The sequence below is a fragment of the Fopius arisanus genome, unplaced genomic scaffold (assembly GCF_000806365.1).
Source record: "Fopius arisanus strain USDA-PBARC FA_bdor unplaced genomic scaffold, ASM80636v1 scaffold00039, whole genome shotgun sequence".
Classification (NCBI taxonomy): Eukaryota; Metazoa; Arthropoda; class Insecta; order Hymenoptera; family Braconidae; genus Fopius; species Fopius arisanus.
Genome location: NW_011887778.1, coordinates 740,291 through 766,911, shown reverse-complemented (window position 1 = coordinate 766,911; position 26,621 = coordinate 740,291). Strand labels below are relative to the sequence as shown.

The following is a 26,621-nucleotide window of genomic DNA, read 5'->3' as shown; positions in this document are numbered from 1 at the left end:
TTGAGTTTTCCGTTTCAGGGAAGACTCAAAGACCTTTGCTCGGCTTCCCCGAGAATGTTTGAGAACCTTTTTGTGTACCAAATCACCCGGTCTCGTGATCTTTGTGACTTAATGCTCAACAGGAAAGACCAGGGGGTTCATCAAAGTGGTGGCTTTAATTCCCACCCACCACCGGGGGAAATGAGGAAAATAAATAGGGGGTGTCCTTGTTTCTTCTGCTCCTCCAATTCATTCTCAGGTTCTCCAGTTTTTTTTTTTATGCTTCGGCATCGCTCGACATTTGCTACAGACATTATATTCCAGTCTCTGGGAATTGGAATTTTTTTTTATCAATAATTATTCTAAATTAGCAAAATTAAATTGACAAACAGTGGCGCATGATTGTTCAGGAGATTCTGGTAAAGTCCCCGGTAAATTCTAATCCACGAATAAATTCTCCCAACTTCCTTTCCCATCTGTGTTGACTTATAGACGTACATATGCAAGTATATACCAGAGTGCTTTCTTGCGTCCTTGCAAATGTGCCAGGAGTGTTCCATACACGCAATAAGAATGCCTCAACCCGCGCAAATCCCAGGCTCTCCTCTCATGAACAACATCTCTCGTAGCATTATGCGAAACATGCGCTTTCCTCATCGTACTTGGGCTATAAATCGGTTGAACTGGGAACACCAAGTGGGGGAAGGGATCCACAGTCCGTTATCCGGACACAATCGAATTTCTGTATTAATCCAATTTTCCAAATCGTGCGTGCAAATATCGAGTCAGACAGGAGAATTTTTTTTTCTCTCAATGGAATCATTGCGCCGATGCGAGTAAATTCCTCTTAAAATTTTTCACCGTTAAAATTCCATTTCAACTGCAAAAAAGAAAAGCCTCATCAACAATTTTTAATGATTTCTTCAGTCATCCCCTCACCGATATCCCTCCGCTGTTTCATCCATTCGTTTCGACTTTATATCGAGGACTGGAGGTTTACGATTATTGTGCGTGAGATCCGTGGGAATTGAAGGAATTGGCAGTAAAGCTTTTTGATTAATGAAACTGCGACTCGGTCGTATTGTCCTGGGGAGCCATCATTGGTCGAGAAACTACTGAAGTTGGGACATCGTGAGGTGGTCGGTAAGAAGAGTTCAATTGCTCTGTGAACCCGAGGGATATGACGCAGTTAAGTGTGATATAATCCCAATACGTCGTAAAACCTGTACCCCACGTCTCGGAAAATCGATTATCCCAAAAATGAGGTGTGTTAAAGTTTAACTCTCACTCGCCAACTCCACAACTCTATAGTCTCGATGCCAAGCCAAGAATTTAACCCGAGAGACCCAAAATTTTGGGACTCTTACCCAATCTACGACTGGAGATTTTTCTCCTTTGGAGGAATTTTACGACTGGACTTAATTGCAATGGCCGTGCACTCGGACTTGTATAAACTTCTGATGGTAAATAATTTCTATTCTTTCTCTATCTCTTGAGGGGTTTATTAGCTGGTGCAGTCGTTTCCCGGTTTACTCTCGTACTTTTTCCTCTACGTGCCCATCCGATGAATTAAGAAATGTTCAAATCGTGTCTGCTTTATTTATTTACCAGACTTTTACACCGGGAAATATCTTCACGGTTTAATTACCTGCATGTCCGAAAGTTTCTTGGAGAGAAACATTAATTAGATGAACTCATGATTTCAAGATTTAATGCAAAATTGAATAGAAAGCAATCGGAATTTGAAAATCATTTAATTTCCCGATTTTTTAGAGATTGTCAGAAAATAATTTTAATTGAAGGACGTGTAGTATTTTTTTTACTGTTTTTTTATGGTAATTCATACTATTTTTTATCTCTGTGAGTTATGAGGTTTTTTATGATCGAATGAAAACGGTAATTGGAATCTATAGCTCTCCACCAATTACCGATATCGTGAAATTCTGCATTTCATTAAAAATTCATTTATTAAGTGCGCCCTGTAGTACACATCTAAAACAATTTTTTTTTCAATTAACTTGCGCGGTTGATGGAAACCGACTGCCTCTATTCAAAAACGAAACCGTAAGTTTTAATGAATTTTCATTGATTAACCAGCAAGAGAATAAACAAATTACGAACAGAATAACAAATTCATTTTTTCATTTAATTTTACATATTCCACAATAAAATCCAAAATTTAATAAAGGCAGATTGGAATAAGACGGGCGAAGCGAAGAGATCGCAATCGATTTTTAGGTAATCGCCTTTTCGAGGTATATCTCCGAATCTGAGGGAGATAGAAAAATTTTGATGAATTCCTTTTTTGCAGCTCTCATATCGTCCTACAAAAGAGGTCCTTATAAAAATATTGCTATCTCCCATATACTCCGAGATATTCCAAAAAAACTCACCTACAAAATAAACCGACTAGTTCCACTCGCACAATTGGCCTCCGATTCCACAAAAATGCTCAAAAACGGTTAAAAATTCATGAAATGTCCACAAAAACTCACTAATGAACTCGCTCCAGTGGTACACAATTGAAATAAAAAAAAAACCCAATTAACCTGCTCATTTAACAGACCCGTGTGCACCTATTGAATAGCGAACCCCGCAACATTTTCAGTTGTTTGATTCCCCCGAAAAAACTCCAATTATATTTCTCATTAAATTTCCCCCCATTTCCCGAGTACCCAGAAAACAAATGGGAAAGTGAATTTTCTCGTAATGCGGCATTCCACCGGTTAAGACAGCCGTCAAAAATGAATGCACCGAGAGTAACGAGAGAATAGGCGACAGTGTTACTTGAGGGTGGCACGTTGCACCGCTCGGTTTTCTAATTAAACCGTACGGAGGAGCTCCGACTCATTACCAACGACAGTATCAAGTTAAGAGTAAGAGACAGATGTCAGAGCCAGGGTAAGAGTGAATGCGAAGTAGGAATATACCTGAGAACAATTCTGAGGCACGATATTTGCCCCCTTGTATGTATATGCACCCGTAGTGGTTATCCACCTTGAGGAAGTACTCGATAGTGCTATCGTAAGTTACCACTTACCGTTCCACATTTAACGCGTGTAATTTCCCCCTACGTACGTGCCTTTCACGCTCCATCGGCTGAATTTCCTATATCTCCCAGGAGATCCTCTGAAAAAGTAAAAATAAATAAATAAATAAAATAGAAATAAAATAAAATAAAGTTTGTATCCGATTAAAAATAATCTCGTTATCAAGTACTTGGGTAGTAACTATTTTGAAATCAAAACACTTTCGATGAACCCGAGATTTCAGGTTAATTAAAGTATCGGAGTGGGCTTTTTTCAGGGGGGGGATTGGAAAAAATTTGAAATCTCTTTAATGGAGTTTGCCAACTGGGCTCGTTCATGCGTGGGCGGTTTGAGAATTAACGAGAGGAGGCACTCCGGGTAATTTGAAACAGCCTGAAGGCGTATATTCACCCAAGCACAAATGGAAAATTGCCACAAGGGGGTTAAAATGCAAAAAGCACTGGTCCTCTGTGCCCCTGCAATCCACTTTGGTATATATCTGTAAGTGCCTACCGTTGCAGTTCACCAAAACCCGAGTTCAAATACTTTTGGGGTTTACTCGGATTCTATAACTCACAGCCCAATTAATATTTCGTGGATTTTCACTGGGATTATATCAACTCGGGTGTGTTAAAGTTTGAGGAGTGCAGGGATTGTATTCTGGTGGGGATTTATCCACTGCTCTCGCATTCCACTGAAAATTTGCATTCAATTATTTCGAAAATTGGCCGAATAGTAAATCTACTGTTGACATATCTATTTTTGGTTATTTGTCGCTGGAGTTTAAAAAGCTATTGTTTGACAGTCTGAAAGTGGTTTTTGCGGAGGAATGATTAATACCCCGTGGAATTAATTTTAGCAGCATCAATAATACCCGCATGAGGTCTCGATATCATTCATCAAGAGAGACTTCTCTCTGAATTCTCATTCTCTGTATTTACGAGCGCGACGGATTCTTCCGTTCCTTCATTTTCATTCTACTCCATTACCGTTATTTTCCCGCCACTTTCAAGCCAACGTATTCTATTAAACAGTCTGATTTTCCGGTTAATGAATTTTGTGGGCTCGATTATCCCCCTCTGACTGCCGCATTCTCAACCGAGGAAGAATGGATTCACCAGAAAAAAAAAATGCACAGCATAAAATTAATAAACGACGCTGTGGTTCGTTGTGGTTTAATAATTCCAGAGTATTGATCGGTGCATTTGCTCATTCGTGGGAGTTTCTCGTGTCCATGAGGAAGAGATCCCCGGGGGATCCGGACCCTGAGGACAATATCCATGGAATATTAACTGTACTGAGAACTTTTGGAAGTACTTCCGAGGAAACAGATCCGTTAAACCAGTGAACAAAAAAAACCAATCAACTCGTTGAACTAATTGATATTTCAATGATCAATTCAATTTTTCATTAAAATTCGAAATTTTTTTTTTATTTTAATGAAAAATTGAGTATTGTGTACTTTTTTCCTCGGAACTTCATATTTTGTGAGTTTTGTTGACTTGTTCATTCCGAAATAATTCAAGCGAATTTTTTCTCTCCTGTGGAGCTCATGGCAGATGGCACCGGTGAAATCCCCAGGAGTCAGCATTGATTGCAAGTGGAGTAACAGTACACACTCACTTGAAGCAGTTCTCGGAGAGATATTGTTACAGTCTGACATTTACCTCTGTGTTGTACCATATCGCCAGTGACTCGTCGGCTTCGCAATGCTAATCATACAGTATTTTGTTATAAACATACCGACATGAACAATTGAGTACTGCTCCCCCATGAGGTGTCCCTTTGTTCTTTATTCCATCATTTTTTATCTCAGTCCGCTCGGACTTTTTGTAAAAATAAATTATGAATGGAAAACAACCTAATCAATCATAAAGATGAATGACGAATGAAAATTCATCAGTAATTGTATACTCGTGATTTTTTTTTTCACGTGTAAATCATTTCATGATGATGAGGTAGTGCAAATTGGCGGAAGCGGTTGTCGGCTATTTGAAGATCAATAGTTGAAGTTCTTCTTTGTATTTTAATCAGGGATCTGTCAATTGCTGATTGCTGCTCACGCTTATTAGCAGAGATAATTACTCATCTGAGGTGAATTTAATTGCCATTTTAATTGATCTGATCACTCCAGAAAATTTCTGATTTTTTTCCAACAAGCAAAAAATCTATAAAAATGAAAAAATGCTATACATCAATTCCCCAGTTTTTCAAATTAACTCTCGAGATCATGAATCATAGAAACTGCTGTGAATTTTCCTGTGGAAAACTGTAAATTTCCTGATTTTCGTGGAACACATGATTTTTAACGTGAAAATCTGGAAAATTCCGGGTTTATCAACAGTAATGGATGGGTGTGCGTGATTTTTACCTGGCTTTCTGTTTTCTCTCAATTCGCATTTTTTATTTTTGCACCACCCAGTGAAGCCGGCGGTAGGTTGAGAGAAACCGCCGATCCCACGGTAGGTTGAAGCCACGTTGCCCACGCCATCATAGCCCTCCAACACTATCCCTTCCTTTTACGCTTCCCCTATTACACTGTTTTCTATTTTTTCTTTCTACTTTCGTTCCCGGTGCCTCCTTCATAGGTCTTCTTTCTGGCTGTGGGCATTGCGAGATCAGCGCTGAGATTGCTTTCATCATTTTATGCCTGTTACGTGCCCCGTTGTCGCGACGAGTCGGCACTCGATTCGACAGCACCCACTACCGCCGATGTCTCGATAAATTCGTGGGCTTTTGTATTGCCAGACGACTGGGGTTGTTTTTCTCTTCAAGTTCTTAATTGCCTCGCGTTTTGGAACAAAAATATTGCCCGATCGCTTTCTCGAGTTTTTCCGCCTTCGAATAAAAATTCTTACAGAATATTTGCACGTGAGTCTTTTTATTCCCAAATATTTTATTTGAATTCCAGTAAAGTTTGGCAAGTTCTCGTAATGATTTTGGTATTTTCTTTGCATTTTTTATTGAGTTATTGAATTATTTGAAGCTTTTATCGTGATTTTTTATTTTTTTCCACCGCGGACTCTGCCCTGACAACATGTATTCTCAGGCTGAGAAATCCTGCAGTCATCGCCTGTCCAATGGATGTGATTATATCCTCGATCCTCATTACTCGTGAACTCTCGTCTATTTTTACTGTCAAAGACGAGGGAGTTTATCCGCCTCAATCCGCTGTCGTGATAGCCAGTATGTTCGATCGCGTGAAATGCCGATTCCTCGTGACTCAGGGGCTGCGGAAAATTTTAGACTGAGTTTCAGGATTTTTTATTGAAATTCCACTAGAATCCCTGGGGATCTCGTCATTCGAAATTTAGAATCTCAAGAAAAAATCAAGGAGAACTGCAAATTTTGGTTTTAAATTTTATCTAGGGAGTTGAATTATTTATTTAAATAGTGTAACCATTGGAAATTTTGTGTCATGAGGACAGGATCGTTGATTGCACCGGTGATGATAAAATCCACACTCTGGGGATTGAAATGAATTATGCTGATGTCTGTAGTACTCGAACTGCTCCACCAGTCGATAGGACGATACTTTTCCACTGATGTCTGTCGATTCGAGACATTCACATCCATCAGATGGCTGAACGAGATCAATTCTACCGATTCTATCGATTGCGTGATGGGTTCGAACCGATGCACTACCCATTTTATTTTTTTCCCCGTCAATTTCCAACTCCATTCTCTCCATTACCTGCGAAATAGTCCGTAAAAAAAATATCACTAAAAATTTAAAGAAAGTGAAAATATATCAAAGAACATATTTCGAATAAAATTCCCCAATCAATTTATTTATAGATTCACTCATATTATTTATGGAAAAAGTGTTTTTTGAATGATGAAAAAATGATGAAAAAATGATGAACAAATTATGAAAAAATTATGAAAAAATGATGAAAAAATGATTTTCCAATCTCGCAGAGATATTTCTCATTTCCGCAAAATTGGAATGTAAACACCATAAACCTGGGAAAAACGATAGGTATTTACCTCGACGAATGTTTATAAATTCATATGCGATTTGTATTCGATAGTATCGTTAGTGTAGAAAAGAGGGACCTCCCGAGATAGGATCGCAACGCGGAACAAGCGTGTCAGGTTATACATTTACCATACAAAGTTGAATATCGAGAGAAAACCAGGGGGAGAATTCACTTTACCCAATATATATACCGGCCAGTGTACTCGCTCAAGTGCAGTGTCAGAATGTACTATATGCATATTATGTACGTGTAATAACGACAGCACCCCAGAAGAGCTATCTCATAAACGATGCTGCCGATATGTTCAGAGATCCGAGTGTTACAGGTGTTGCCAAGCAGGGAATTTTGGTTATTCACTGACCTCATCGCCTCTCTGAGGATGAGTTTTCATTTGTGTATTCAGGGAATGGTGTGAGTCTCTGGTATTTGGTAGTGTCGATGTTGATGAGGCCTTTGACGGTGAGATCTCCTTGACACGATGGAGGGAACGATACTGATAGCTACAGACAGGGCACCGCATCTCCAGGGTACTACTATCAGCCTTCAATGGAAACAGGCCAGCACACAATGGCCAGCACCTGGAATATCATCAAAGGGTTCTATACGCATTCCAATTGGGGCTCATCGAATGGCTCCTATTCCTGACAGCAAGGGGCTGCAATTAGGCCTCGTTGCATTTTAAAAATATACACTTCAATTCAGTAATTAAATATCATTTTTTTCCTTAAAATTCTCGCGATCCCCACGATTTTATTACAATTATTTCATTTTAGCGTGATAACAAAAATTAGTATTTCTACAAAACAAAGGGTCAGAATGTGTTATATTCCTAGAATCGATAATTCGGGTTATGATCTTTAATTTTATTTTCATATGAGAATTTTTTGATAATTTAAAAATGTGGAGTGATTTTTCGCGATTTTTTCTTTTTATCGGTAAGGGAAAATAAAAAAAAATCGTGAAACGTCAAAAATCGTTAGCATTGAGACTATCCTGTCTTAGGCATCTCTACCTGATACACGAAAATCGTAATAACGATTTACCCGAGGAGACAAATGGCAGCGAAACCCGAGCTCGTGACTCTCCTACGTTTTTCCAATACAACCGGAACTACTGGCTTCTTGCAAATGGGACAGTACACCTCCTCACCGTGGGACCTCCATGTTTCGACTGTGAACCGAGGGAAGAGGAAATGAGTGAACAGATATATATCGTCGAACTGGCTTTATTGCATTTGCCCCCGGAAACCGACGGAATAGATTTATCGCTTTAATCTGGTCATCCGAAGCCACCGACCGATGGTCAGTGGCACTTTTATTCCATTTTTTTTATTTCAATATCTCTTTTCATCGATATTCCATTCTTCTTATTCTTCTGTCATGTACTGGACTGACCTTTCGTCGAGAATATCGTCCTGGACGCGGGCTCCCGATGACCGGGTGCCGATTTTCGGGTTGAGCTCCATTTTTTCAGGTTACATTCACGATTCTGTAATCGTTTTATTCATTTCAGATTATTTTTTACCTGTCACTTGACGATATTTTACCTTGGATTTTCCCATTATCGGTTCATTACGTTTTTCTATTCATTTTATTGGAAGTCGTTACGAGAATTTTTAATTGAAATATTTTTATTTACCGCATTGGATGCATGACAGTTCCGGAAATGGATTTAACTCACCTGAAGTTGACGAGTTACTGAGGTATATCGATCTCTCGACAGGTGTTAACTGTATTTTCGAGAAAAAAAAATGGCTATGAATTTTTAATTATGAAATTCTGAAATATCTCTTGGAACTGCCACTGGATCCGCATTTCCTGGCAGCGGGAGAAAATATGATATTTAAAAAAAAATTCACTGGCAACCGATTCCCCGAATACGTATCATTAATAATTAATCCAGGACTGTAATTACGGTCACGATAAATCGGCGTTACGTAAGGTGAATCAGACTGGAGGCATGCGATCGCTTAAACATTCACCTCTCAATTTCGTGCGTATTGAAAACGACTCGAGGAGCGGATCAATTATTTATGATGCATCGGGCTGCAGGAATTAATCCAGAGGAATACAAAATGCCGAGTGCTGGCTACCTTATTATTCTCGTCCAATAAATAATCAAAGGCACCTGGGGAAAATAGAGAAAAAAGAATCAGCTTTTCACCTCCGTAACTCACTGAATTACTCCACAGGCGAAAAACAACGCAATTCCACCCGACATTTCGTAGAAAGCTGTAATTAGCACATATTTAACTTTGCGGAACATAATTAGAAACTCGAGTCTTGTTTATTTGTGCGAGTCCAGATGTGTCGCAATGTGTACTTTGAATCTAGTTGAAAATGCTGAATCCCTCAGCCCCTTGTGCTGGAAAAAAAAATAAATTACTCTTTGTACTGTTATAAAAACTATCCACCTGGGGACATGAATTAACTTTCAGTTATTTAAATTTCATCAGTTCTGTTGTCTCTGGGTTTCCGTAACGAGTCGACAGCTGGACAATTTTTCATTTTAAAAAAGATAATTTTTGAGAATGAATTCAATCGCAAGAGGAAAGAGGAGACATTTTTTATTTTCTGAAATTTCATTTCGTTTCTAGAGTTCAACAAATTTTTTTCACTGTGAGTAACACTCGATTGAATTTTAAATCAAATTGTTCCTCGATATTTGAATCGCCGATTTGGATTACGGAAATTGAACGTCGGAATGAATTTAATTTTTAATGAATTGGAAAGGAGTGATTGTGTTGAAATGAGATCAAATCTTTCCGAGCTGTTGTTGAATATTTCAAGAGTTTGAGCCCAACGGTGAGGTGAAATTGAATTTTGATTAGATTCGGAACTCAGGAAAACAGTCGCTTTGACTGCTCCTGCTTCCAAGCATTTTTGTCTTCCCACTTAAAAAAAAAAAAAAAAAAAAAAACGCCGACTCGACTTTCTTTTAAATCGATGACTGAATGAACGGAGAATTCATTACGAATTTCATCCAACAATTAATTATTATTATATATTTATATTATTATCAATAATTCCAAGGACCCTCAGCTCCCCACCGATCCATCCCAAAATCCCCAACAAAAAATCACTAAAATTTCCCCGCAAATAATTCCACTTGAAAGTCTTTCCATCGTGCGAGTAATTTTCCTCCGCGTCGCGTAATCTTTACACCAATCCGTTTAATTACACGAAATAACGTGCAATCACGGCAATTGCACACGTACAAATCCTCCCGATTACCCCCAATAACGACGTATCAAGTACCCATCCGATCATAAATTCACGCCGATGAATTCATTCGAGAGATCCCATCACTCGATTTTTTTTTTATCAGTGAAGATGCTCGAGTTACGCATCCGGTGTAAGAAGTTAATGGCATTTGCAATACACACAGTGGGTCAGGAAATCGGGTCGACTTGTAATACCAAAGAAGGGGGCAGTGGAGGGGGAGGGAGGGAGGATAATACCGTTAACTCGTCTGCTTCATGCTCTCCTGAGGCCGTGGTTTTGTTATTTTCTTTGTGGACGCGCCTACAGACACTCGGTAAAAAGCGGAACTGTAATACGTGCATCCGCACAAGAACTTGCCACCCCCTCCTCTCGTCCTCCCCCTTTCCTCCCCTTTTTAATCATTTATTCGAGGACAATCGGGGAAAAAAACGAGTGGATAATGATGCCGATTGCCAAATTCAGCTCACCTTGGCCATCGCTTGGAGAAAGTTACTCCGATGACTGAATGCCTAATAGAGCATTTGACCGTCGGTTTTTTTTTTACCCTTGAATCCAATTAAAGCCCTTTTTTTCTCATTTTTAACGATTACCCACAAAGAGAAGCATTTATTTCGCAAAATTAATTCAATTGATCCGGTTTTTATTGTTGGAATTATTTATAATTATTATTTTATTGTTCATCATTCAGCAAAATGAAGACAAATGGATTTTCATATTTTTTATTGAGTAAAAATTGCACGTTCCGTGAATTCAAATTTTTTATATGAAAAAGCGGTTTTATATTTCGGGGAGAGGTGGAGTGAAAATTCTGGTGACACTGGAAGAATGATGACCCCATATAATCCCCAAAAAATTAATCACCCCGACCCTAAACGATTGCTCGGTATCTTCTCATTAAATTCCTCCGTTCCTCGCGAGAGAAGTTATTCAAATTACACGCGCGTCTCCAGGCGTTCTTAATTTTTTTCAATTTCGCATTATCCATTTTTCCCTGTTTTCTCGCTCTTTTCTCTTTCGCATTAAGCAATTTAAACCATCCGCTGTAATGAAAATGGATCCGTGGACGTCGCGTGCGGTCTCGCGGGTATTATGGTAAGCAGCTTGGAAAGTTCATCGACTCGTGTGTGTAAGGGGTGGTGGGTGGTAAAGGGGGCGACATGAGGGGGTGGGTAACAAGGCATTTTAAGTATATCGGTCAATGCAAATCGTGAGGATCTCGTGAGGAGAAAAATTGGCCCACACGTGGGCCTCTGCCTGTCAGTTGATTCGCATTTTCATTTAGCAGGGACACGCGATTGTATTTTCGTTTAGCCTTTTGCGTTTGCATGTGGAATTATGGTACGTACACTGAATGAAACAACTTTGTTAATTTCGAATAGTCCCGCTATCAGTCTTTGATATCACCCCTGCACTATTTTCATCACTGCAAAAAATGTTTAATTTTTTTATTCAACAAAAATTACCGAACAATTGGACAATCTTGTCGCGGATTTTTCTCCAAAATAATCAGCGATAAATCGGTAATCGCGTAAATAATGGTAAATATTGACAGATATTATCTGGCTGGGTGCATCGATACGAGTTGAAAAATTTTGTTCGATTGGGGTAAATTGAATTGGACAATTTGTGTGGAATAAAAATTTATTGGGGAGATCAAAGACGTCAGTATTGCAACGGAAAATGAGAGGCTCCGTCTCGGTTGAGTCGCTACGACCATTCGAGATTAAACGATAATCGTATCTGTTATTGGTCCGTTGGGGAGATAAACGATCTACCCTCGTCCGAGTTATTGTGCGTCGGTGGTTTGTACTCTGTGGTCAGGGTACAATGGTCTCCTTAAATGGTCTTGCTTTTAAATTTCAAGCGTATTTTTTTCTCAAGTTTCTTATTCATTCGAGAACACAAAGCAGAGAGGACCGCAAGCGATCATTTTGAAATTCAATCACGAGGTTAGGGCGGGTCAATTTGAATTTTACACGAGAAAAAATTCTGACTAGAGATAAGGTTCTTATTTTACTTCCTCTGCTCAGATGTCGTAAGCTGTTGGATTTCAACCATTTTGACAGCCCCGAAGATCGTTATCTAAAAAATAAAATGGAATGACCGCCATTTAGGGAAAAGAAAAAAACGGTAAAATTTCGGATTTCCCGGAAATGCAATGAATTTTTTTGATTTCTCTTCATTTCAGGGAAAAATGAAACAGAAATGTCGGTACAGTGAATAGAGTTTAATTTCGCCGGAATAATTATGATAAAAATCCACGGATTATTATTACGTTGTCCTACCCTACCGCTTGGTACGTTCCGAAAAATTATTCATTCGAATTCAATGGATCTGATCCAATTTGACATTATTTCAATCCTTTTGAATGAAAGCTTTTATCCAAATATGACGTAATAAAGCTTCCACTCATCGTGGAAATTTCGCTCCAGGTGTTTTGAATAACGTATTTATTGAATTCGACCAGCGAAAAATTATTCATTCTGTTGAATCAAAGCACATGAGAAATAAATATCCGATTTATGAGAACTATATCCAATTCAACTAAGCGCCACCGAAAGTTTCAGAGAATTCAACATTTTCTCTCAAATTTACAATATTACTCATTGAAGGGATATTTAATAAAAAATTATCTACCCCAACGATGTAATTTATTATTACATATTTATTTTATATTTGTGATTAGTCATTTCGATGGATGGAAAAATTGCTATATGGGATATTCTATATCAATTTATTCTCTGGTCTCTTCTGAACATATCGAGATAATCGATATCTCGAAAGCCTGTCGCGCTCATTCCTCATTGGTGCAGTTGTCTGCGGCGGCTAATTTGAATTCAGGAGTCATTTAATTTTGAACTTTTCAATCATGATTTTTATTTCTAAAATATAAACTGTTTGGGTGACTCACCTCTCCTGATAACACTTCCATTGTTCCCCGAGGGCAATTTGTACCGTGCAGAATAAGCAAAACTAAAGAGTTCGATGCAACTCAGTGATTAGACTCTGATTGCGAGTGTCACGGCGTCGGTTACGCTCGGCTAGCGGTACGTGGATTTCTTTGTTTTCATTATACCCCCTTTATTTATTTATTTTTACGACCTACTTATTCATCCTCGCGATGGTCAGACCTGGGACACCAGTCGTGCCCGAGATGCCGTACTCCTGATTGTTGAGAAAAAAAAAAAGTATTCCTCAAGACCCGGAGTTGAAAAATGAATGAGCGCCGAATATGAGAGAAGAAAAATTCATCAAGTCGAGTTGTCTTTCCACTCTTGGCTCTCATCGTGCTTTGATCATCCCACCGTGACACAGATTGGTGCTCGTGTCTGATGACCGGAAATCGTCTAGGCTTCTAGCCTCTTTTATCCCTGTACGACAGTTCAAGTAGAACTGTGTCGCGTTAAAAAACCGGTCCACGCACCTCAGCCTGTCCACCGATAAATTAACACCTGAAAAAATTATTTACTCCGATCTAATCATCTCCCATCAAATAGATCAATTAATAAAACGAAATAATCACTAGGTGAACTGAAATTCAATTTGATTATTAAAAATTATTCTCCAATAAAAAATAAAAATAATCATCATAATCTTCAGTTTATGATATTGCTTTTAAAAAATGTACATATATTGTTAATTAATTTATATATAGTTTACGTATGTCATTTTTTGCTTCATAAATTTCCTTTTATTTTTTTTGCCAGTGATATTTAATCACCCGAGTCGTCCCTTGGATTAAAGTTATGAAATCTGATTCGCATTAGTGTCCTTGGAGGTAAAGTTTTTGCAAAGGGAATAATAAATTCGTCCAGCAACATTACAGTCTTGGATGTTAATGTGGGTCAGTTGGTCGGTCGAGGCCAACCCCTGGCATCGGCTGTAAAACAATCACGTAGAGTCGCGTGCAGACCCGCGATCCTCGAAAAAAAGTGAAACGAAAAGAGGAACGATGCAATGGGAATAAGAGAACAGAGTTATAACAATAACCGGGAGGACGATCCTGAGGGGTCTCAAATTGAATTCAACCGCTCGGACTTTATCTCCTTTCGTCCCTCATTCCGTGATCGTAAATTAGGGTTGGCTCGTTCACTTGGATTGCACGCGAGCAATTATTTTTATCCGCGAGTTAATGTAAGATCGGTACAAAGGGGTAAGGGGCGGGAGGGGGAGAGGGAGATACAATTGTAGTGCAATTATTTTGAAGTCTGGGGGAGACTGCGGAAAGTGGGACAGGGAGTCAATGGACCTGATCCCTTGTTCAACCTTTTCCGGAGAGCGACGAAATTCGTCTAGGGTATCCTTCCAAAATTTCTAGGACATCATTGGATTTAGGATTTTTTATTCTGATAAACTGTTCCGTTCCGGGGCATGATCGTGATCTTTTCAGGCTGACACGAAATAGTGGTAAAACGAGTGCTCCAGTTCTTGATGCCCCGAGGATGATTAGGGTGTGGTACTGGTGTCTTCTGTGAAGAGTGTCCCCGTCCTGTTGAGAATCTCAATGCCCTGAGGAGGATTGAATATAATTTATGATATAGATGTTGCCACTGAGGGAACTGGTGGATTATTTGAAAAGAACTGGATCGCCTCGATTCGCTTGATTATCAAACTGACCAGCGGTCAGGGGGCGTGAGGTGATGAGTCATTGCGATCATGAGGAGCTCTGGGAATTGGGGAATTCACCCGTGACCCACAGACACACTTTGGGCGTCAAGGTATTGTTGTAACTTTAGTTGATAAAAAAGGAGTCCATTGGGATGGGAAACAATGGCTACTGTTCAGGAAGAAAAATCTAAAAACATGGGAATAGTTGGGTAGGTGAAAGAAATGGATGGAGAAGAGTGGAAAAAAAGTCTTGGGGGAAGGCAGTCCCGATGGCTTTGCCACTCTGCAAAAAGTTTGAATTCCCTGGGGGAGGCGGCACCGCCGGATATTCATATTTTTATCCATGATGAGGTGCAAAACGTATATACATGTCCGACCGAGTTTCTTCTGTATTCGTAAATATGATTCATGCGATTTTTATGACCTCTCTTTTATTCAGAGCTGACAGAGGAACAACGGAAATTTTCTGTTTGACGAACTTCAGGCTTTTTCTCATATGGGAATTGGAAATTTTTTTTTTTTTTGACTTAATAATTATATGGATGGACTTAATAAAAATAACTTATAATTTTTTTTTGTGTTTCATAAAAAAACATTCTGAAAAGTATTCCAGAAATTTTTATTTATTTATTTTTTTTCCGGAAAAAATATTCCGATTACAATTTTTTTTACCCGGTCCACAATTCCACAAAAAAAATTCCATAAATAATGAAACTAAAAATTTTTTAAATACGCAATATTGATTTCCCCAATTTATCACTAAAAAATCAGTGATAAAAAAGAAAAAATGTCTCATTTGTTGGACCGAGTGCAATTGAAATTCTCGAATTGAGTTCGTCATTCTGTTTCCCTGCCATTCAATCGCACATGTTTAAACTGGTGAACAAGATGGCGTGGGTGGGGCAGGGGGTGGAAATAAGCGAGTCTATATATCGTGCCCTCAGTGACACGAGCAGGTATTATCTGGATTTTGCCGGAGTTGCTGATAGAAGTCTGTATAACCCACGGGTTGCACCAACAATGGGCCCAGAATTAGATGGCCAATTGTACTCCATTACGAACGGGTTACATCGTGAAATTTCAGGGGCCAAGGACTGAGGGAGATGGAATGGGAATAACCCCCTCGTATGGTAGCTTTGTCAACTTCACTCTGTACGTGAATTACCCGACGATAATACGTATAAAGGGGATCTCTTGTGTTGTGAGGATTATTGGAGCGTGCGGGTAGAGTACGTCTCTCGTTTCAACATCGTCAGGAGAGAAAATTGAGAGACGTCAGTTCACCAGAGCCAATTTCACTCTTTTCAGCTATCAAAATTAATAGATATAAAGTTCCTTTGTGTTACCAAAATCATTCAATTACTATATTCCCGTGGATTTTTGTATGTACCGGGGATTCAATGTCTCGGTCTCTTCTTTCACGGAGAAATTGCTTTCTACTACTGGGATTATTATATATCCAAAGAAAAAATACAGATCCACGGATGAAAGGGAAGAGCTTTATCTCAGTTCATTTGAGTTGATTGATTTTACGTGAGTCCATGGAAAATCTCGAGGAATAAAAATACTTGATTGTGAAAACTCAGTATAATCGTGAATTTTATGTAAAAAAAAAGATTTCACCGATGTCTTCTTCATTTTTAATTCAGCCACAGCAGCCACAGCAAATAAAATCCACTCTCGCTCATATCCCGTGATACTAAACCCCACCACCTTCTCAGGACCAATCCAGGACAGGTTGTACACTCGGGATACACCACCCGACGTACCCATCGACCATTACTTTTCAGTATTGCAGTCACTCGTGGATGCATAGAATTTTTAATAGACCAGGAAATACGAAAAAATCACCGAACAATTTCTCTACCCTTTTTCACTATTTTTTTTTTCTCTGTTCCTGGTAAACAACGGGCTATTCCCCGGTGTCAACTTGTTGAAATATCCACTCTAGTCAGGTTGTACAATATTTTTACTACCTCCCGACTTTTTTCAACTTAATTTATTTTATCACGCAAACTGATACCACGTGCATGAACATGAGGATGTAAAAGTGTGAAACGAGACGGGGGACTACCGGGAATACTTTAATTTCCCATCAACGTGTCCTTTTATTTTCTCCAGGGGGGGCAGGGAGGGGGGGGAAAAAAAAATAATAAAACGCACATCCGGCTCGTTAACACGTTATCGCTGTTGAAGTTCTTTCACCGAGGGTAGGTAAAAAGGGAGAATGGTCGGCAAAGGGCGGGTTGCAGTAACATGACGAGAAAGGGGGGAGGGGGAGTTAGGGGGAGGGAGAAAAATCACAAGGGAGAATCCAAGAGCTCGCTGGCGCGTAAGGGCCATAAAGAGTTGGCGGCACTCACCGAGTCTCGGTCTCTCTCAATTTTCCATCTTCGTTTTGCCACTTGGAGTCCTCCACGTGGGGGTCCTCTCAAAGAGCTCGGTAATGCCGTCCACCCGGTATCCACCCGCTTTATCTAACGTTTCACCTCCTACCGGTGAGAATAAAATGCCAGGCGGTGGATGAAACACGCAGGGGGATGTCGACGCCGGTGGTATACACCGTTGCAAATTTTCTGGACATTTTCTGTTACGTGTATTCAATTTAAATTATGGAAAATCACGGCTGGGGTATTCTCGGGGCATCAATGGGGAATGAAATATTCAGTGGAGTTTGATCATTTTGTTTAATGAAATGTGACGATTTTTGGATAAATCGGGAAAAATTAATACATTCGTCCGACTTTTTTTGGAATAATTTCAATGAAAACTTGAGAAATTTTTTTTTGGTTGACCACAAGATTTATAGAAGTATTTATTTTGATTCAGTATATGTATAAAAAATATCAGAGGCGATCCAGAATGAAAAATCCTTATGAAATTTAAATTATCAATAAAAATCGGCGAGAATTTCAATTAAAAATAATTTTTCCTTCGTGAATTGACCGTTTCGTCGGTGCAATGGAATAGCCGCACGTTCGATCATTCATTCTTGCAGTGTAAAATTCCAAGAATGCTTGACTTAATTGCCGACGATAAACATTGCAAAAAGAAGACGGTAATCAGTGGGTAAAATAAAAAAGACCGAGTACCTGAGGGGCCGTAATGTTGTGAAAAGGCTCCGCTCTGTCTACCGAGTCCTCGCCCATTACTCCACCGGAAAATGTACTTTGGTATTGTCGTAATTACGCGAATTTCTTTCACCGCATTGCAGCGTGAATGAGCCACACGGTTTTTGAGGGGGAATTGTTTCACAATGCTTGTTTGCCAGCGATTGATTATTACCTCCACAAAAATTGTCGTGAGCTATTATACCTCCACTAATGTTATCATAATAAGATCAACACTGTTTGAAATTTTCTGAATATCTACTAGCAATTACCGTTAAATCCTCACCGATGTAGAATTAAATTCCACAAAAGATTAAATCGTTCCCGGAAAATCCGGAAAAATCGCCAATTAAAATGATGAAATAAATGTATTTAAATATCGATCGACAAATCGATCAATTTGAATTACATTCAATGATTGGGTGAGGCAAAAAAATTCAAGGGATTGATGAGATTTTCTCTGTCGTTTTCTCCAGTGGAATATTTCCAGTATTTTTCATGAGAAAATGGTGGTGTATACGTTGGTGGAGGGTTATTGGGAAATCGGTGATCCAGAGGCGATTTTTGTTGGGCGAATAAACATTTCAATGCATATTACATACCCCTTGATGCCAAGTACATTCTCTCTGGACCTACGTATGACGTCTGAGCCGAGGGCATTCCCTCTTGTCTATATTCTCCACCCATCTGTACCAAGCATCTTGCATGAATGTATATTCTCTCATGTCTCCCGCACACTATGCGGCAGTCCCTCGATATTACTTTCCTTTCTTTTCCGTATTTTTTTTTTTCATCTCCTCACCGTGAGGAAACGACTTTTGTTTCTGACATCCGGCTGAGCTTGGTTCAAACGTCGCTTTTCCCTCCCACTTTCCACCCAACCTCCCCATTTTCCTCTCCACACTCCGGCTTTCCATTCCACCACCGAAGTCATCTCAAAACTTGGCCGACGTCCATCGTCTGCGATATGGTGTACTTCAGTCAAATCTTTTATATTGCGTTGAGACATGCGAAAGCCTTTCGGGATGCTCTCAGAATTTACGACTTTCTCTCATTCAACTTGACCATCAACAAAGTTGGCATTTCGTTTCATTTAATACGAGCAAACTCTCTGAAAATTACTCTCAATAATTCAACCAAAAAAAAGAATTTTACGTATTATTTTTTCATTGGAAAATTCAATAAAATTCATATTTTCATTCATTTTCAGTCAATTTTCCCCGCTATAATGGAAATCTCTAAAAATCACCGAGATTCAACTTATTATTTCCCGGAAAATAAACTAAATAAAAAGTCTCAATGAATTTTCAATGTTTATATATTTTGAAATTCTCAATCAATTCGCAAATTCACCCACGAATTCTCCGGTCGTGCGATAAAAAATCAATTCCACATGAAATCAGCCGCCTCGATCACTCCTCCCGCATTTAACCCCTCACCTGCAATAAAAATCCCCATAAAATTCCCAGCACTAAAATATGCGTCAGCGACCGCGAGTACTAACCGAACCATTTCCATAACTTAATTAATTAAATCCCGGAATATCCTGGAAAACAGCTAATGAGGAAGTACCCGCCATTTTCATAAAACGAAAAATATCCATTAATCCGAGGCAGTATCGGCTCGAATAAAAATGTACAGTCTAATGAAACAAGGTGAGGCTGCGTAGACCCGTTGTTTTCTCTACCGGGACCATTCGATATATTAATATCGACTCGATGCATCGCGCACGGTATACCGTTCACTGGTGCGATCCGATATCGAAACGAATTGCCCTGACCGCCGAGAAGATACTAGTGACGTTACTCTCGTGTATTCACTGGCGTGGATATCTAACACTACGTACTCAACCCCTGTACTGAGATTAAATATATATTCCCCCGTGGATTTTTATTATTTCTCCCATAATTCGCGCCCCTCTCCCCTCACCACTCGAGATATCATCACTAAAAGATTATCATTAAATTGATAAAAATAATCTCACCGCAGAAGCAACAAAATATGCAATTTAAAAAATTATTATGTATTATTAAGGTCACGAATTCATGCCAATAAATTCATCGGAGTACAAGAAAAAAATAAAGCTTGATTGAATTGAGGATTTATTTATTAATTTCTCCTGACATTAATCGTCGAAAGGTGTATGGGAAAATAATGTATAATAATTACGAGTTTATTCGACAGATTGAAATAATTTTTATTCTCTTTTCGAATGTTTCAGGTACGTGTCCAGAATTGAATAATTTCTCCCAGCCAGTGCGGTGAGTTGATCCGATATTTTCACCTCATTTTTCATTTCAACAATTTCAATACATTGGTGAATCGATAAAATTCATACCCCCGCCAAACGTTGACGGCATATATATATATTTTTTATGAAATTCTCACTCACAATATTTCTCCGATTTTTCATCGCACTTCCACGGGCGTGACGTTTACGCTGATTAAACGTCAGGGTTACGTAAACCGTCATCTTTTTGCCTCGTCTTACCTGAATACAACGAGAAATTGACGAGGACAATACTTCACGTGTACAGGGAAAATAAAAAAAATGGATATGAACGGGTGAGGGAATAGGAGGGGAAATAATCGAGGCAATGCAAATACTTGGAGCGTAGTGACGTGAATGGAGAAATACGATGGATAATAATTCTCAAGGTTTTCCCATCCCAATTCTCACGCGCCAGGGTTTTATGCTTGGGTTTGTATGCAATACCAAGTACAGGTACTGGAGTTTGTGACGTAAGTGGATCACTGGGAGATTTGTATCGTGTCTCGAAGGCAGATTGTCGTGCCTTCTGACATCGAAGGGCAGTAGTTGAAAATATAAATAAATAAATATTCGAAAATTCGATTAAATTTGCTCTAAATCCGCAATAATTATTCACTAATTCGCGAATTCCGAAAGAAAGTCTGAATTTTCCGGACTTTCATTCGTTTTCGTTTTTGTACGGACGAAAAATTCCAGTTGGATTACACCATCGAGGAAATGATCAGATTTTTCAATTTCAATTGATTCTAGAGGATCAGCCAGACATGGGGGACATAGCAAAACCGAAAAAATTGACGAGAGTCAAGAAAAGATGACAATTCCAGCAACGACGATAATTAATCCATACTTCCAAGCAGAATAACGGATAGACTTCACCCATTACCTGTCGTCCCGGTCTCAACCGTCTCGGCTCGTACTCAAACTTCTTTTCCCTCCATCTCAAGACGTATATTTACTAAGTGACTTTAATTGGTCCCCAGGCTTCCACGTGAACCTTCCTCTCTCTGTCGTTCAAAGTTCTTGCGCAAACGGTTACGGAAAGCTCCTCCGTCGCCATTCCCGAGTTGAAAGCGTAATTCTGCGCAAATTCTCTTTAGATTCATTTAGTTACTCTGATATGAGGAATTTTGCAAATTCCCAGACATCCCAATTAACGCCGAAACGATCGCATAACAGACAAATTAGTTAACGCGGCATTTAATCAAGTTGGAAAACAATATCCTCACTTTGGACTTTCATCTTAAATTTTCAGTTATGTCAGTTAAAGTTTCAAGAATTGTCGTCAATTTTCGACACCGCAGAAATCCTTTCCGATTAATTAATTGAATGATGATGAATTAATTGTAAAAGTGTGAAATTTTAATCACGATGTGCGCCAGCAATTGGTCGGAAAATTGGTGAAAATTGCCAACGCTGCGCTGTGGCAATAATTTCCACGGTATCGTATCTCGCTTTCTACAGTCAATGTCCCATGGTCTAGGCATACAATTGTGCACATACACATTGGACCCTTGGAGGCGAGGCCGGAGACAAGCTAATGTGCGCAGGTGGGCGCATGCCACGATCCATGTGTCGTGATAACACGGCCAACTAACCGCTCACCGTGTGTTTCCATCTACCGACAACTTAACTTCTCCATGGGTCTCACAATTCCCCCACCATCCCCCCCAGGAATCCTCGCTCTGAGCGATACGAGAATTAACGATTCATTGAGAAATATTTCTGTCACTGATGCAATTACTTTTCCCTCCAAGACCCAGCGAAAAATACACCAGTGTCACTGATAAAATTCTCGAGGTGATTGGGATTAATAGTGAGAATAAATTCTCAAGAAAATCTTCATATCAAATTTTTCCACTGGTTGAATGGCTATTTTTATTCTCACCATTCTCGGTGGGAATGGTAATCCCCCGGTGAATGAATTAATGGAAAATATTATTAGATAGCAATTTCAATCTCTATGCTTTTCTCAATTTCCCTATTTTTCTGGCCCAGCGGTGGGAGTGATTGGGTGAGATACGAGCTATTTTCTTATCAGTGAAAAATATCATATTCCACGAGAAAATAGAGATGGATTTAATCTTGAGAAAATGATCGGAGTGATCCATCGCACGGTAGAGACAGCTCCGTATTCGTTTTCTGGGTGTGAGGGTGAATCGATTCTTATGATGGATTCCCTCGGGGGGTGACTCATGGGGCACTTGAGTGTGGCAGATTAAAAGGAATTTACGTCGCAACGATGGTAATTCCTTTCACCTGTTCGCCACTCTATTCATTCGCCATTCAATTCGAAAATTTTAATTTTTACACCGCCGCTGGCATTTTCTTCAGTTTTTCCTCTTTATCCCTTGGAATTTCTCATTTGTCAATCTGGATTAATAAACACCCATTAGAATCACGGTGGTAATTAAGAATTGTAATTGCCAGGCTCAATTAAGATCGCATCGATGAATTACGGCTGCCGTTGGCTTCGGGGCTCATGCAAGGCAGATTAATAGGGAATTATATCGAAACCTCATGAATTTATATCTCCACTTGCCGTTGGTCATTAAAAATACCTCGGAGTGGACAATTCTCCGTTTGCAAAATGAAAATCATTATCTTCATGGGAGAATGATATAGATTGTAAAGTGATTTTATATCGCGAAACTGGTGTTGAAAGAATTATTTATGACGCTACTGTTGTTTCACTTCCGTTTGTCATGACTTCAGTCAAAAGGGGAAACGTTAATATTTATTTCAGAATAATCAACGGTAATTAAAGAATTCTCAGAGTCGATGGGGATAAAAAACTGACGACGAAATTCACCGTTATTCGTGGAATACACATGATCTGTGGGCCATCTTGATGTAGTTTCTCTCTTGATTCACGTTTAATTAAAATTCTGTCCGCGCGTGTGACACGAAATTCCGTGGTAATAAGCCCGGTACGTTTGTATCTGGACAAGAGGCAGCTCTATCAAGAAAATCTTTTCTCTTTCGACCGGGCCACGGCGCGTACCGCTAAATTTTTACGTTTTACCCGGCCATGATTTGTGTTCACTATCCATCGCGTACCCACGACCAGCATTTTTACCACTCCCAACAAGATCCAATTTATTTCGCTACCATATTCCCCATTATTCTCCCTTTGTTGATTTCTTTGGTTCCATTTGGAGGAATAACAGCGTAAGGAAGGAATTATTGGCAGATCTTAGATTGAAGATTGAGTGAAGCTCGATTGGGGGCGGGCCTGATCGCACAATTGATGCGAACCTGATGCTATCCTCAGGTTTTACCAATTTCATACCTGATTGCAAGTCTAATTGATATTCATTCAGATCATATCAGCCTGAATCTGATTCTGAATCTGGTCCAGACGGTTCAGATCCTGCGAACCTAATGCAGTCAGTTTATCAAAATCCCCTGAACCTGATCTGTAATGAGACATCATATACATGACGAGTGAAAAAAATCCCTTGCAACCTTCTGATTACAGGCCATGAACTTTTCCCCTGATCAATCCGTCATCATCGACATTTCCATTAATCATTCCAGTATTGAACCTTGACAACAAGTCAGCAATACCGCACTCATATTCACATCAATCACAATCAAAAAACCCAAGACATCTCCCCGCGTGGAATATTCAATAGCTTTATCGAGTCAAAGCCCCGAGTGAAAAGTTAAAAGAGAGATACACCCGTGCGTTATATCCCTCAGAATGGCTACACTAGAGACTATTTCCCTACAAATGACTCGTTGCATATTCCATTGCGTTCAATCGGTGACTGGCAATGCACGGATGAGCGTGGAATAATTATTATACAGCCCTCCACCGTTAATTATTCATTCCCATTTACATGGACTCGGGATCGAACGCATCTGACAGTTTTCCCCGTTTAACTTCCCCACCATACCGTGTTTACGGCAAATAAGACAATCCCCTCGTTGTACGAGTAATCACACATCTGGTAACAATGACAGCTATTCAAATGCCACTTGTCACTGAATCAGATTCATTCCATCCCGACCAATCCCCCAGCGGATTGAATGTAGTGTCAGGTACACTTGGGTGAATAATATCAGCGGGATCGACAAGTACAAACCCTTTGGCATTTACCAGGTCCAAGGGACTCATCTCTCAGTGGTAAAGATTAAGCTGATAGGTCTCAAGCCATTGGAATCTTGGTTGGTTGAATGCTAATTATCTGATCCAGGGCTGGTATTGCTCCTATCGGTGGAATGGAAACTCCAGGGGAAGGGCGAGGGGGAGTCCAGTGGTCGTCGATATGCGGCATAAGACCAGGGTACGCAGAAGCAATATCCAGATCATTATCTGCTGAAGGGGAGGCCCGATGGTGGTGCAATCTTCCATGGCCAGGATCCCAGCCTGCGAAGCGTGCCATTACGCATACCACATGATATTTTATTCTCTCTTCCTCTCTATCTTTCTTCCTTTACATTCATTTTTTATGACTTCTTCTGTTGGTCTTTGTACCATGTGAAGTTTCGTATGGCCATTTATAGCAAATTGAAAGTCGATACCGATTCATCCAATCCCATCGAATCGAATTACCTTCTCATGCCGCCAGCAAAAGGTATAAGGGAATTGGTTAACAATGGTAATGAAGATTCTTTGTGATTTTAGATGGTTATGGGAGGCAGGTATTGATTTTGGCGGTAATGGGATCAATCCTGGGGTGATGGTCAGGCGTGCTAATCATTTGGGTGTTTTGTCTGCGTAATCGTTTGGTTTTATTACGAAATCATTTCTTGGAAATTTTTAGAAATTCTGTATTTATTAGAAGTTCAATGTTTTTTTTATGATGAGCGAAAACTCGGAACTTTAGGAATTGCTCGATGAAAATTTATGCTAAAATAATTCGAAATTCAATTTCGCTCGGTACTGAATATTCATGCTTTCATTAAAAATTCATGCAAATCGGATACTTGTCCCCTCCCTTTTGGTAAAAAATTGGACGTCTTTCTATTTTTAGCAAAACTTCACCGCGATTTTATATTTTAAAATCGTTTCGCAAGTTTTTCTGAATTAATTATCCAATGAGGACTTGAATATCTTCAAATTAAAAAAAACATTACGAACTATAAATAAAACAATGGAAATCCAAATCAATTAAAAAATTCGAGTGAAAAAAAATTTTTGGACTAAATAATTTCGATTCCTTCGAGTAGAAACATGTACATGTACATTCTATTCTTTTTTCTTGAGATTGGAAGAGTTACTCACGACTCAATTCTGGACAACATCCGGAGATGCAATTTCCGTAACTTCCATCGGCCTATTTTCAGTTTAAGCTGTATTACGGTGCGGGTGCGAGTGCTAGTGGAGTGGTTCATCGGCGAGGCATGTCACGTCCCCCCAATATTGACAGTCAGCCCTGCAAGACCCCGGGTACAACCCACACTTCGAGAGCTTTCGTATAAACTTCCATTTAGATAGTATGCCATGTACCTGCAGAAGGGACCTCGACATTCTGCACATAGGGTCACTCGTGAATTTATGTACACGTGTTTCCTATCCGGGAAACCGATTACGTTTATGACTAGCACATTCCCCGAGACTTTCCGGAAATTCTGTAAAAAAAAAAACACATAAAAAACAGTGATACGAAAATAAAATTGAAATTCCACAAATTGATTCCAATCAATACCGCCGTGATATGCAAATTGATCATTAAAAAAATGAATTAGTCCATACACATTCTCGAAATATATTTTTCAATGGGGCACTTTCCCCTAAATGTTCTCCCCGGAATCTTCAGCATCGCCCCCTAAATCGGAGTGGACGGCTCATTTGAATAAGTGGCAAAGGGGAGCAGTGGGTTTTCCTGAGGAAAAGGCGAGGTTACCCTGGAGGACTTGCTGAGAGTAATGAAATAGTACGGTAATGCCGCTGGGTCTAGTGTTTCCACCTGCTCCACACGAGCACCATTTCTTTATTCTTCAAGAAAAAAAAAAAAATCCCCCCGACAGGGGTTGCAACCCCATAACCCGCCGCGGGGGAATATAAGTGGTTAAAAGGCAAGTGCTCACAGTCGTATGAATGACGAGGGGAGGAAAAAAAAAAATGTGGGAGAATTCCTGAGTTAAGAGACACCGAGGAAATTTCCGGACAAATGAAATTGCCGAGGTGGAGGATCCGAGGGGGCATTCCTCTCCACAGTGGCCATTCATCCTCCGAGAGCTCTCCAACTTGCCAATGGAGAGTTGAATTTTTAACGAGAAGAAGATGCATTCGTCTCTCTCCAGCCGATCCATACCGATCAGTATTTCCCGGTTCACTCCTCCCACTGATAAACCTCCTGAAGATGAGGAGTAGAAAAAAAAATAGAGGGAAAGAAAATTGAGAATTTATGACTGGTTCCGAGATCTATTTAGATTTAGAACATGAAATCGCGTGCAAAACCTCGTTA

General features: G+C 39.6%; 2 protein-coding genes across 6 annotated transcripts in view; one reads left to right on the top strand and one right to left on the bottom strand.

Annotated features, from left to right (window-relative positions):
* Window positions 1-26,621, top strand: part of twin (CCR4-NOT transcription complex subunit 6-like twin) — a 287,376-nt gene that overhangs the window by 180,261 nt on the left and 80,494 nt on the right. The window contains exon 2 of one of the 5 annotated variants that reach the window (XM_011304863.1): window positions 20,155-20,194. The exons of the other annotated variants lie outside the window; for them this stretch is intronic. The gene's annotated coding sequence lies outside the window, so the exon portion shown is untranslated. The remainder of the gene's footprint in view (window positions 1-20,154; window positions 20,195-26,621) is intronic. 5 annotated transcript variants of the gene reach the window in all.
* LOC105266570 (uncharacterized) lies at window positions 5,902-8,655 on the bottom strand. Its single transcript, XM_011304848.1, has 6 exons — window positions 8,538-8,655; window positions 8,386-8,479; window positions 8,035-8,161; window positions 7,353-7,569; window positions 6,409-6,702; window positions 5,902-6,238 (listed from the first exon to the last, which is right to left on the bottom strand). The coding sequence occupies exons 1-6, from the start codon at window positions 8,550-8,552 to the stop codon at window positions 6,011-6,013; spliced, it is 975 nt and encodes a 324-aa protein (XP_011303150.1). The 5' UTR covers window positions 8,553-8,655; the 3' UTR covers window positions 5,902-6,010.

Excerpts from the sequence above, each read along its gene's own strand:
- LOC105266570 (XM_011304848.1), bottom strand. Across the intron at positions 8,162-8,385 it reads GACGATATTCTCGACGAAAG|TCGAAACATGGAGGTCCCAC; the intron begins GTCAGTCCAGTA and ends CTCGGTTCACAG. Across the intron at positions 6,703-7,352 it reads ATCCTCAGAGAGGCGATGAG|GTAATGGAGAGAATGGAGTT; the intron begins GTCAGTGAATAA and ends ACTATTTCGCAG.